The following is a 13,270-nucleotide window of genomic DNA, read 5'->3' as shown; positions in this document are numbered from 1 at the left end:
AAAAGATGCTAGATGCCAAAGAATACATACTGAATAGTTCCATTTCAATAAAGTTTTTTAAAAAAACCCCACAAATGTATGAAGCTAGAACTCTTCCCTTTGAGGAGGAAGGCTTGGAGGGCAAGGACAAGACGGCACCTCTAAGGAGCTGGTAGTGTTCTATGCCTTGGTTTGTTTATAAGGTGTGTTCACTTGGGGCGCCTGGGTGGCTCAGCTGGTTAAGCGGCTGCCTTCAGCTCAGGTCATGATCCCAGGGTCCTGGGATCGAGCCCCGCATCGGGCTCCCTGCTCCGTGGGGAGCCTGCTTCTCCCTCTCCCTCTGCCTGCCTCTCTGCCTACTTGTTCTCTCTCTCTCTGTCAAATAAATAAATAAAATCTTTAAAAAAAAAATAAGGTGTGTTCACTTTGTGATATGCATTGAGCTATACACTTAGGATTTGTTCATTTTTCTGTATTTTTATATAGAAATATTATACTAATATATTAAAATACTTTAATGAGGGCCTCAAAATGCTTTTCCCCCAAGCCTTTTAATATTATATTAAAATTTATATAATTAATATTATATGAAATTAAAATAGAAAAATATAAAAGATACATATTTTTATTTTTTAAGTTAAGAAAACCCCATGAATCAGATGATACCACTTCCTGTCTTAAAGTTATGGGATGGCTTCCTACAACACTAACAAGTCCACCTGATCTGGCTCCTGCCTATCTCTCTGTCCTCAGTTCACAGCCCTGTCACCTCTTCATCACCATGCTCCGCACTGGTCTTTCTTTCCCTCACACAGACCAGCATGGTGGTATGTTCTTGTCGCAGGTCTCTGCTTGCTCTACCCTCTGCCTGCTGTTCCTGCCCCGTGTCCTTCTCTGTGGCTGCCTATTTCTCATCACTCATCCTGGGTCCCCATTTAAATATCACCTCCTCAGAAGTGCCTTCCCTGACTGGCTGTCTCATTTAGCACCTCCCACCCCACTTCCCAGTCACTCTCCACCCCTGGCAGTAGTCAACATTTTCTATACAGCGCCAGATAGTAAATATTCTAGTTTTTGCAGGCCAGATGGTCTCAGTCATAATTACTCAACATTTCTGTCTTAGCAGGAAAGCAGCTATGGACAATATGTAAATGAGTGGGCATGGCTGTTCCAATAAAACCTTACTTAGGGATCTGACATTTAAATTTTATATCATTGCACATGTCATAAAATATTCTTCTTTTGATCCTTCTCCCCCCCAAGCCCTTCAAAAGGCAAAAACTCTTACTTAGCTCACTCATAAAAAGGCAGGCAGGGGGCCAGATTTGGTGAATGGCCCTAGTTTGCTAACTTCTGCTTTAACCCATGACCCTGATTTACTTTCTTCCTAGACCTTATCACTACCTAAAATGACTTCATTCCTTCATGTGTTTATTGTCTATCTTGTCCTGCCCCTAATATTTCAGCTCCAAGAAGGAGGGGCCTCATCTCTTTTGTTCTCCATTGTGAGCCTACTGCCCATCACCATGTCTGACACATGGAGGCCAGAAGAAATGAAGGCCCAAGCCCACCTGGGTGTGACCACGGCTTTGGCTTGGATCCTGATGCTCTTCTTCCGAGTGGGGCTTATAGAAACAGACCCAGGCTCTTCCCTCAAAGACTCTCCAATTGAGGATTCAGGTCGGGCTGACTGAGATCGTAATAAGAGGGCTTCTCCCGTGTATAAACTTGGCTTGGTGCTCCGCTCGAGATAGGGACTTGATTTTACCTTGGCTCGACTGATTTCTGTCTCTTCCTTAACTGGGTATTCTATGGTGAACAGGCCTGTTAAGAGAAGACACAGCTGTCACTCTCCCTCGTGGCCCAGCCTTCCCTGACCTGCTGTGGGGCTCTGCATATCAGCAGCCTTTCAGCTTATCTTCCACGCCACTCCTCCGCTCTTGCACGTTCTCCCGCCGGGCTGCCTCCCCTCTGCTGTCCGGCACAGAGCTCCAACCCTAGTACAGTTAGTAGATCGGTAAATTCTGGCTGAATATAAGAAAAAAATCAAATCTCATTTCTATTCATTTGTCAAGACCCAGCTGAGATCCCTCTTCTGCCAAGAAGCCTATGTTTCATTCAGCTCTGTGTCATCCATTGCACTCATAGAAGCAGGGTACACAATGCATCCATACTGTTCTCTTCCCTGAGAATGCTGTTCCCTATATCTCTGGATTTAAGTAATTTCCATCACTTTCTTTGTTGTATTTATTTGTATTCTTGTTTTAGTTTCCCTACTAGACTTGAAAACTTCTGAGGCCCAGGACCTTCATTCCTTCATTCACCTATCAAACATTTCTTGGATGTTGGGAATATACCGATGACCCAAACAGGGTTCTCTGCCTCTGAGAACTCCAAGCCAGGGTACAGGGGGGATGGGCAAACAAAGAAATATTCACAATGCTAGGTTAAGATTTATAATTAGAGTACATTTTGTATGTGCTGTGGGAACCCAGAGGAGTATGAGACTCATTCTGCTGGGGAAATCAGGGAAGGCTTTCTGGAGGAGGGATATAGTTGAACTGAGTCTTTAGGGATGAGAAGAAACTCCTTGGAGCACAGCCCCCTGGGAACCAGCCAGGGGGTGGCACAGAATGGAAGTCACTGTTCCTTTGTCTCCAGGCCCATCAGCAGGAGAGCCTCAATGTGGGAGGGGTCCTGAGGTCACCAGGCTGGCCCCAGGGGGAGCTCTGTGGGGGCCTAACAGGAACAGCCTGGTGAGCTGGCTGCTTTTTTCTCTTCTATTGAGACTGTCCACAAGGAGAGGAACAGGATCTACAAATGGATGGACAATATGGGAGATAAAGCTGAAAGGTGAACCAGATGGAGGAGTAGGTCAGAGAGAGTTACAGAAAAACAATGGGAGGCCCAGGAAAATAAAACAACCACAGGAGACACTGAGGACACACAGGAAGGCCCTCAGAAACTGAAGGTGGTGAAGGCCTCCATTACTCGTGACATGGCCCTGAGAAAGTACCTTTGCTTCAGAGGCCCAAGCCTTATCACCCATCTACTAATGAGGAAGTCACCCTGTCCACCCATCTCCCTGGGTGGTAAAAAGCTGTCCTCAGAGATGCCTTGCAAGGTGACCCAAGATTTAGGAAGTTATCAGATAGGCACCCCCCACCTTTCTGCCCCTTACCTGCTGCCAGCAAGACAGAATTCATAAATTGTGACACTGTCTTTTTAAACCGCTTCTTGATCTCTGCCAGAGCTCGGTTCATCTTAAATATTTTGTCATCCATGCGGGTCAGCAGCTGGGGAAAGGCCAAGGAGGAGAGAAGCCCATTAGCCCAGCCCACCAACAACTAGGCCTTGCTCTGGTTTGGAGGAGGTGTCGTCCCCTCTGCTGGTACACACCTCTCTCCCCGTCTGCTCAGTGAATTCCTGCACATCAGCCCAATTTCTGTGGAATTGAAGCCTCAGGTAGAGAGAATGGGATGGATAGTGGACAGATTTTCTGAAGAATGATGGTCACTCTATGTGTCCTTCTTTACCCTGCAGGCAGGACTTCCATAAAGGATGCACCCAATTAACAGCAAAGCCTCAACCATCCTTCTGGTTTTTGGCCTCAGCTGCTGCTTCTAGGCTAATTTTATTTATTTATTTGTAATTTACACCCAGCCTGCTTCCAAAAAGGATTTGAGGTGGCGCTCTGGGCTAATAAAGCATTTAAATTGAGGTGTTGCCTCACTTTCAAAGTGCAGCCTTGATAGAAATATTTAGTGAGGAGCCTGGCTGCAGGGCCATAAAAGCTGAGACTGCTGTTCTGCTTGTCGCTCTGATAGGTGGCTCCTTCCAAGGTGATGCGTGTCTGGGGAAGCCATTTAACAAGCTTCTCGGTGATGGGAACTTAGTGGGAGGAGGCCACCCTACCTCCCACCCTCAGCTTTTCTAGACTGCCACGGATTTTGCTGATGAGCGATAACCAACCCCAAACACACAGACATAGGAAGAAGTTGAACGGACTGTAAAAGTCCCAGGTGGGAGAGTGTGGAAGCTGGGCAGGTCCTTACATATCACTATACAGATGGGGACAGTGAGGCCCAGAAATGGAAGGGACCAGCCCAAGGCTCTATGGCTGTTTCCTAGCCTAGGCCAGCCTGCACAATCATCAAGTTTTCTCAGGGGCCCCTTGCAGCTCTGACAGCCCAAGAATCGAACATGAGCCAATTTTCTGGGCCTCCAGATTTCGTGTCAAAGTATCCCAAGATGCTTAACCTGGCAGCTGAAGTCAACAATTTGGAAATCATGTTCCCTACAATAAATCCGATAGTTCCTCATTTGCTGTTGTTTATCTAGTCTGAAATCTGTTATCTCAAACAGAAGGGGTTATGACCTTGACGCTTCTACGGCAAGTCAGTCTTCTGGGTCAGCACCAATGACTACTGACTAGAATCCAGCACTGTTTCCAGAAGCTGTTTTAATGTACTGGTCTGCTTAGCCCTACGCTAAATGTCCCCGAAACAGTTACACTTTTTGAATTATGATGTCCTTTTAAATAACTTTCCTGCGTTCTACCACACTGTCAAACTGCCTCTGTGATGAAGATACCACCTTCTAGACCCACACAGTCCACTAGAAATAAAACGCAAGCTATACATGTGGTTGTAAACATTCCTGTAGCCACATAAAAAAGCTCTTAAAGGTAAAGTTAATTCTAGCAACATATCTATCTAACCCAATATATCAAAAAAATGATTATTTTAACATGGAATCAAACTATTCATGAGAAATTTTACATTTTCTTTTCATGTTAAGTTTTTGAAACACAATGTGTATTTTCTCTTTTGGCCGATTTCCATTTAAACTTCTCACATTACAAGTGCTCAGGAGCCACTTTTGACTTGTGGCTACCATATTGGACCGCACAGCTCTGGACTTCTAGTTCTCGCTTCTAAGATTGCATTCAGGTAAGATAAAATAAGACTTGAATTATTAAGGGGTTTTCCTAGGCCCAGAGGGCATGTTTGGTACATGGACAGAGAGTGACCTCTCTTGCCTGTTCATGGGGGTCTTTAATTGCTTACATCCTGGTTCTTAGCTGTGATCCAGATTCCAGTGACTACCAAACAAGAGGTTGTTAGGAAAACGAAGCATCACTACCATTTTATGGGAAAGAACAATTCTCTAATATTTATTGCCTTTGGTAAGAAAAATAAGCTCACATTTTTTGAACACAGTCTAAAAAGGTTTTTAAGAAATAGAGACATAGGACCTCATACATCGTGTGTACTTAGTCATATAACATACAAAAAAAGTGATTTTTAGAGTAGAGTAATAGCATAGAACCAAATGGGCAAGGGGGACTCATCAATAAGCATGATCATCATCTTAGCCCAAATGGATCAAAACCCGGGGTTCTTCTGCTCTTTAAAGTAATCGGTGCAGCCTGAAGTCACAGGCATCTGAGTTTCCTGGGTGCTCCTATGGGGCCCTTTTAACGAACACTCTCTCCTGGTACCCCAGCAGCTCCCATGGTGCCCCTCTCCCTGGCACACTGTACCAATCCAGCTGGATTACAACTGGTGTTGATGCTTTTGCCCCCTTCCATTAGACGGAAGGTATTTTAGAGACTAGAGGGAGTGAGATTTCTTCCAATTCTACATCCCAGCAGCCAAGTTGGCACACTGCAAGTGCTAATCAATGTTTATTGAATTATTTAATGAATTAATGAAATTGAAATGCTGCTCAAATGAAAAGGTGGTGGGAAAACAGGTGCAATGCTCTCCTCCGAGAGAAACACAGGTGTTCTCTGTGTCTTGTTCATATAGCATGGGTCCCTCACAAATGCCTGCTTCCATGTCCCCATGTAAAGTGAGAACATTGGGCTGGCTGCTCCTAATGGGCTCTGTCAGCTCTGTGAGTCTATGAGCCTGTGGCATGTTGGTGGCAAATGTCCCTGCAGCACAAGAGCCTTGCTCAGTCCCAGACAGGAACATGAGGAGGGTGAACTGCCCTCTGGATGATCATATAAATGAACATCCAAACCAGGACACTTTTGAGAGTGAAAGAGGATGCTATTAATAATTCCTCCAGGCTGGGGGTGCCTGGGTGGCTCAGTCCTTAAGCATCTGCCTTCAGCTCAGGTCATGATCCCAGGGTCCTGGGATCGAGACCCCATCGGGCTCCTGGCTCAGCGGGAAGCCTGCTTCTCCTTCTCTCACTCCCTCTGCTTGTGTTCCCTCTCTCACTGTGTCTCTCTCTGTCAAATAAATAAATAAAATCTTCAAAAAAAAAATTCCTCCAGGCTGGCAGCTATAAACCGGGACTGAGCCCACAGAAATTGGGAGGTGTGGGTCCCTCTGCTCCTGTTCCAAGGAGCCTTCCCCAGTGAACTAATCCCAGCAAAGCACACTGTTTGCAATGCAAGTGGCTTGCTCCATCAATGAACCCTTGGTTACCCCAGTCTCACGGTGTTTGTCAAGTGTTCTCAACTAGACCAGTAACCCCTCAGGGATTGGGGAATCCATCTTCTCTATCTCTCTCCATGATGTTGACTCAGGATCAGGCACACAGTAGGATCCATAAAGACACAGCAAATAGAAGATCTGGGCTTCCAGTCTCCACTCTTTTCTTACCCACCCAACAAACATTTAGTAAGTACTTAATTTGAAGCAGTCCTATTCTGGAGCCCTGGAGAAAGACATTAGTAGGAATGACAGGGAATTCTCAGTCTGGTAGAGAAGATAGGTTTATAAATAAAGGAGTGCTAGAATAGAGATGAGTCATGGCTGGGAGGGCCAAGCAGAGGGAGAGGCAGACTCTCCTTGAGATGGAAAGGGGGTGGTGGAGAGGGTCATCAACACACATTGGTAGTTATTCTTTCCAGTATCATCTCTCCCTCTTCTGGTAACAGCACCATGATGTTCCTGCCCCATCCTTCACCCAGGTGGTATACCTGGGCTGATTATGCCCTTCGGCTCTCAGGATGGACATGATACTTAAGCCTGGCCTGTGAGAGCAACATGTGCTCCTGGCCACAGTGGCCACTTCAGGCAGAGGCAGCAATGTTGGTGTTGGCACTTCTACTTGAGCACTTAGGAAAGAGAAGCCCTTTTCCTCCTAGGAAGAACAAAGCTGGTAGAATAACGAGCCCAGAGATACCCATGACCATCTTGTCACCATAAGGAGAGAAACTCCCTGAGAATGAAGCCAATAAAGAGGAAAGCAGAGCCAAGAGATGGGAAGATCTGATGGAATCATTTGAGGGTCTGGCTCCAGCCATGCCTAAAGCTGCCTATTGATAGACTTTTCAGTTTACTGAGCCAATATAGTTTCTCTCCATGCTTTTGCTAATCTGCTTTGGAGACTATCACAAATGAAAGACTCCTAACTGATAGAAGTTTCACAGAGAAGGTAGTGCTAACATCAGACAGTGAATGATGAATAGGAGTCCATTCATTAGTCAGAGAAAGATGTAGGGTCCTGCATGGGGAAGGGGGTGGAGGGATAGGAGCACAGGCATTGAGATATGGACTGGCAACCCACATTGAGACACCCTGGGGTCAGGCCTGGGTACCTGGTCTGCTTTGGCTTACCCGTTTTTCATGTGCTACCCCATGGGGACAATTGCTGGCTGATACAGAGAGTGTTATTGTTTCATTTAGGGAGGTGAAGGTGACCATGATGGAGTCCTGGCTCAGCACCGTCAGCTTAATTTGCTCATTGACCTGCAGATGAAGAAACAGTTCTTAGGGAATCTCTGCTTCTATTATCCACCCTTCCCCTCCCCTCCCCACCACAAAGCACAAAACTCCTCTTGGCTTGGGGCCGAGAAAGCTGTAAGATCTTACCAGTTCTTATGTTGGAATTTAGCTTTCATAGGGAAGAAAGAATTCCAGTCTTTCTTTGGGGGACTGGCAGAAAACCTAACTGATGCCTTCCTATCCCTGCCCCTTCCCTTTCCAGCCAGAGCTTAGAACCAACTGTGAAAGAGACATAGGAGTCTAGAGGCAAATCAGCTTTGGTTCTAGTAGAGCTGGATAGAGATGCAAGTTGGGTCATAAGCCTACACTATCTATGAATCAGACATGTGCACCCAGGCACCAAGTCTGACTATGAGCCTTGCTCTAGAGCACACAGAGCTGCCTTGGGAAGCTGACAACAAGGCAGGAAGCACCAGAATGCTCTCCTCTGTGGGTGGGTGGGCAGATGACAAAAGGGAATCCAGCAGGGGCTGAGCCACACATGCTCAGTCCCCTCCCCTCAATCACTAAATATGTCACTACTCTTCCCCTGAGGAGGAACCAAAGGGGCCTTTTTAAAAAATCATTTCCAAAAGGGTGGGATTTCCTATGTAGCAGTCCCATATAGAAAGAGGGAAGATGAGCTGCCTTTACAGCAACTTACTCCTTACTGAGAATTTTGTGTTCTAGAAGTAAGTTCCAGTTCAGGCTCTGTTAGCAAGCAAGCTTCTCTGAAGCTAAAATTTCTCAAGAGGAAATAGCTGAAAGGCTAGTATTAGGTTCAAATGAGATGAAGATTATAGAAGTGGCTTCACAAGCCACAAAGGTCCCTAACACACATGAGCAGATATTGTCAGGATATGGGAGCGCAATCCTGTGAGGTCCCTGGATGGTTCACGTGTGCAGAGAGTTACGTATGCACAGTGGCCCTACCCAAGGGCCTAGGTAGGAGTCTACAGCCCCACCTGCTGTGTGGTGATGCTTTCTTCCATCTTCAATGTCCCTGATCTATGTGTACCCCAGGACTCCTCTGAACTAAGGAATATTCTTCATTTCACTCCTTTCATTTCCTTCTGCTATTCCATTTATTGGCCCCAAAGTCTACATTCAATTTCCTCACCACTGAGTCCCTTCCTCATACTCTACAGTCTCTGTGCTAGTGCTCTCTAGCACCCAGAAAACATTTGATCCATGGCTGTCTTCTTGCCAAGTCTTTTGACATCTTCAAGCTTGTTGATCACTCCCACTTAAGAAAAAACCCTACCTTCTCCTGTTCTTCTTCTAGAGAGTGTAGTATAGAGCTGTGGTTGAGAGCTCAAGTGCTAGTTTGCCAAGTTTCAAATCCCAGTGTTGCTACTTACCAGTGGAGCAATTTTAGGCAAGTTGGTTAGCTTCTCTGAGCCTGGGGACAGTAACAGAAATTTTTTCCTAGGGCACTGAGCAGATTTCATGGGAAAACATGCACAGGGCTTAGCACAGTACAACTGTTTTTTATTATCCCTGCTCCCTGGGTGGTTTCTCTTCCTCTCTCCAGTGCCCCAAATACGGGTGCTCTACAAACTCATTCACTACTCATCTTCTTCGGAATTCATGAGCCAACCCATCACATATATCCATCATCCCTAATCTCTCACCCTAAGAGAGGATCATGTCACAAAAGCCACTGAGCCCAATTAGCACATCTAAAACTACATTGATCTCTGACCCTCTCAGAAACTTCTGTTTCCACCCTGATACATACTCCATTGTGGAGTCATCTACACTCCTCTCTCCTCTCATTTATCCCCTACAGCTAATGCTTGAATGCCACTGAATCTTCCTACTAAAATGGCTCCTTTAAAAAATGTTGCTGCTACCCTTCATCATGTCAGGTCTGGCTAGTAACTCCATAACTAATCTTTGAACTAGCCCATCCTCTGATCTTTCCCTTTCTAGTCAAATTTCTTTTTAAAAAAAATATTTTTTTAACTTATTTGACAGAGAGAGACACAGTGAGAGAGGGAACACAAGCAGGGGGAGTGGGAGAGGGTGAAGCAGACTCCCTGCAGAGCAGGGAGCCCAATGTGGGGCTCAATCCCAGGACCCTGGGATCATGACCTGAGCCGAAGGCAGACACTTAACGCCTTTCTAGTCAACTTTCTACACACTGCTGAACGGAGCATGCCAGCCCTCAACTTAGAAACTGACCAGCTGGTTGTACTTCCAATACAGCTGAGTCAGTTCCTACCAGACTGACCCTCCCACAGAACTTGACACAAATACAATAAAACAATAACCTGAAGTCTCTGAAGAATAAACAAAAGCGGGCAAATTTAGAAGAATCAAAACTTAAAAGAAAGGGCCAGCATGGGATGAATTTCTACTTTATACCTTTAGCCTGAAGGCAAACCACCGTCATGGCCAAAACACCACCATCTTCCTGGCCTAGAGAACCAGAGGACTAAACTTATGGAAACTACAATCACAGAAAAGTAAGGATAAAATTCCAGAAGAGACAGTGCCAAAGAAATAGAGCTCCAAATTCTATGAATAAACCATCCATATCCCTGGCTAATCCCTGAACCATGCATGAGCAGAGAAGACTCAAGACAGCTTACTGCTAGGGAAACAGAAAAACTGAACTGAGATGTGAGCTCCTGCCTACTGCAGGTAAGACAAAGTTTGTGGTGTGAGTCTAACCTAGTTCACTGCCTGTAAAACAAAAATGTTAACACTCTTCAGAGAAATATATCAAAATTCAGACTCCACAATCCACAGATCCTCAGACGACATACATTATGTCAGTGATCTAAAATTACTCAACATGTAAAGAACCAGTGAAGTGTGAGCCATTCTCAAGGTAACAGATAACCAATCCTGTGTGGTATGTCCCAGATGTTGAAATTAACAGGAAAGAACTTTAAAGCAGTTAATTTAACTGTACTCAATGAAGCCAAGGAAAATATATTTGTAATAAATGAAAAAATAGACAATCTTGGCACAGAAATAGAAAATATTAAAAAGAACTAAATGGAAATTCTAGACTTGAAAATATATATATAAAAATTTAAAAACTCACAGGATTAACATGATAGCAGAATGAAGATATTAGAATAGTCAGTGAACTTGAGAGTTAGATCCACAGAAATTATCCAAGCTGAGAACAGAAGAAACTGAACAAGAAAGAACAGAGTCGGGGTGCCTGGGTGGCTCAGTCAGTTAAGCGTCCAACTCTTAACCAAATTTTGGCTCAGGTCATGATCTTGGGGTTGTGAGATCGAGCCCCACGTGGGGCTTCACAATGAGTGTGGAGCCTGCTTAAGATTCTCTCTGGGGGCGCCTGGGTGGCTCAGTTGGTTAAGCACTGACTCTTGATCTCAAGATCGTGAGATCGAGCCCTGTGGTGGGCTCCACGCTCAGTGGAGAGTCTGCTCTCTTCCTCCCTTTTTGAGCACCCCCCCACTCACACTCTTTCTCTCTCTCAAATAAATAAATCTTTTTTAAAAAAAAGAGGCAATGTCAACTTGAATGTCCACACAGAGTATCCTTAAAAAAAATTCTCTCTCTCTCCCTCTGTCCCTCCCCCTGGTCGTGCTCTCTTTCTCTTGAAAATTAAAAGAAAAAGAAAGAACAAAGTCTCAGAGACCTTTGGGAAAATATTAAAAGCTCTAAAATACATGTAATTGGAGGCTCAGGGGAAAAGGGGAGAGATTGAGCACAGTTTTCCCTAAAACAATGACAGAAGACTTTCCAAATTTGGTGAAGGTCATGAATTTACAAATTCAAGAAGCTCAGGAAACCCCCAACAGAACAAAGACAACCATACCTAAACACATCCTAGTCAAACTTAGAAAATCAGATTAAAGAGAAAATCTTGAAAGCAGCTAGAAAAATGAACAATGATTTGAATAAATACAGAATTCTCATCATAAACTTTGTAGGACATACACAGTGGAACAGTATTTTTAAATTGCTGGAAGGAAAAAAAACCCAGTCAACCCAGAAATCCATACTCAGCAAAGATATCCTTTCATAAAGACATTTTTAACACGAAAGCAAACAGAATTTGTTGTCAGCAGATCTGCACTTCAAGAAATTCTAAAGGAACTTCAGACTGAAGAGAAATGATACTGGAGGGAAACTTATTTTCAGAGAGGAATGAAAAACACTGGAAATGTAAGTATTTGGGTGACAACAAACTGGCCACTGCAGCCTACAAAACAACAAGCAAGTTCCTCAGCCTGACATCCAAAATGTCTCACCTCCACCCCACAGCATATACACCTCCTGCCCCCCTTTCTTTCACAAGAAGCACCTGTGAACTTTTAAAGATGCCACACTAAGTCTCAAATCCAAGCCTTTACAGATGATATTCCTTCTACCCAGAATGCTCTCCCTTCCCTCTTCTATCTACGTGAATCATATGCACCCACACTCCTAAGGCAACTCAAGGGTCACTTTGTAGTCCAGGCCGCTCCTGACTACACCAGCCCCTGTTGTGCACTTCTGTATGCAGCTCCAGGGGATAGAATAATGAACTGAACTACGTTACCAAAACACTTTAGTGATGTCAAAGCAACTTCCCTGCCATTATTTTATTTGGTTCCCACAAAAGCAGTGTGAGGCAGGGCTGGTCTAGTGATCTACTCTGTATTGATTAGATAATCAAGACTCAGAGGAGCAGAGTGATTTTCACACAGCTTCAGAGCCAGAGTCTGGCTAGCTGGCACTATATAAGGCTTCTCAGGCTCTCATTCCATTCTGTCCAGTTGGTCACACTGATACATAATATATGGCACCTGTATGCAACCAATTTATAATCTTCATGGACTATAAACTTCATACAGCTACAAAAAGTTTAATATTAAGACAAGAACTCAATACACTCCTAGACTGACAATCTCTGACCTGGTCAAACATCAGAAGTACTTGTCAAAACTACAGAAATCTAACACTTAAAACAGACCACCTGAATCAGAATCTCTCTGAGGCTGTGTCTGGTGATCTGCATTTTTTGTTTCCACAGGATTCTTATATGCAACCAGAGCATGACTAATTATCATATGACTAACCCAGACTGTGGGTTACTGTGAGAAGAGAGAAATGGATGTGGACTATAGTGCCAGGATGGAGAAGAAGCATGAGCTGGGCTGTGAAGGAGGGGACATTTGGATTGGCAGAAAGAGGAGGGAGCACATTGCAGGCCAAGGGGATAGGAAGGGTGAGATATGTTCAAGGGATTGAGTGTTTCTGAGCAGAGGTGTGATCTATAGGAATTCAGATATAAGGATGAAAATCCAGTGACTAATGCAGAGGGTGAATAGGACAGGCATGAGACAGATGATTAGGGGTAGGGTACCTGAGCCCTGCCACACACTCCAAGAGTACTTCCGTCCATAACCCTTACCCTGGGGCTCTTAATACCACCTTGAGTGGATTCTGTGTTCTGTGATCTTTCTCTGAATCCCTATGAATTTGTCCCTCTCTAATTGCCCTTAATCTTCTCTATCTTGTGTTACTCTCCTGGACTTTGGGTTTCCTTGAAGGGCATTGTTTATCTTTCTACCCCCTAGATCAGTGATTCT

The 13,270-nt window shown here is 44.6% G+C and overlaps 1 protein-coding gene across 2 annotated transcripts in view; it reads right to left on the bottom strand.

The window, feature by feature from the left end:
* Positions 1-13,270, bottom strand: part of FAM194C (family with sequence similarity 149 member C) — a 78,877-nt gene that overhangs the window by 35,275 nt on the left and 30,332 nt on the right. Inside the window, exons 8-11 of one of the 2 annotated variants that reach the window (XM_088021620.1) lie at positions 7,556-7,691; positions 6,987-6,991; positions 3,161-3,275; positions 1,551-1,803 (exon numbers count right to left, since the gene is read on the bottom strand). In XM_088021620.1, the coding sequence (XP_087877746.1) occupies positions 1,551-1,803; positions 3,161-3,275; positions 6,987-6,991; positions 7,556-7,691 (509 nt within the window). The remainder of the gene's footprint in view (positions 1-1,550; positions 1,804-3,160; positions 3,276-6,986; positions 6,992-7,555; positions 7,692-13,270) is intronic. The other variant, XM_028101580.1, reaches the window with a different exon arrangement.

Source organism: Eumetopias jubatus, unplaced genomic scaffold (assembly GCF_037043125.1).
Source record: "Eumetopias jubatus isolate StellerSeaLion01/CBP00866 unplaced genomic scaffold, mEumJub1_p1.0 scaffold_1, whole genome shotgun sequence".
Lineage (NCBI taxonomy): Eukaryota > Metazoa > Chordata > Mammalia > Carnivora > Otariidae > Eumetopias > Eumetopias jubatus.
Note: the sequence above shows the minus strand (reverse complement) of the source record. Positions and strands in the feature narration are given on the sequence as shown.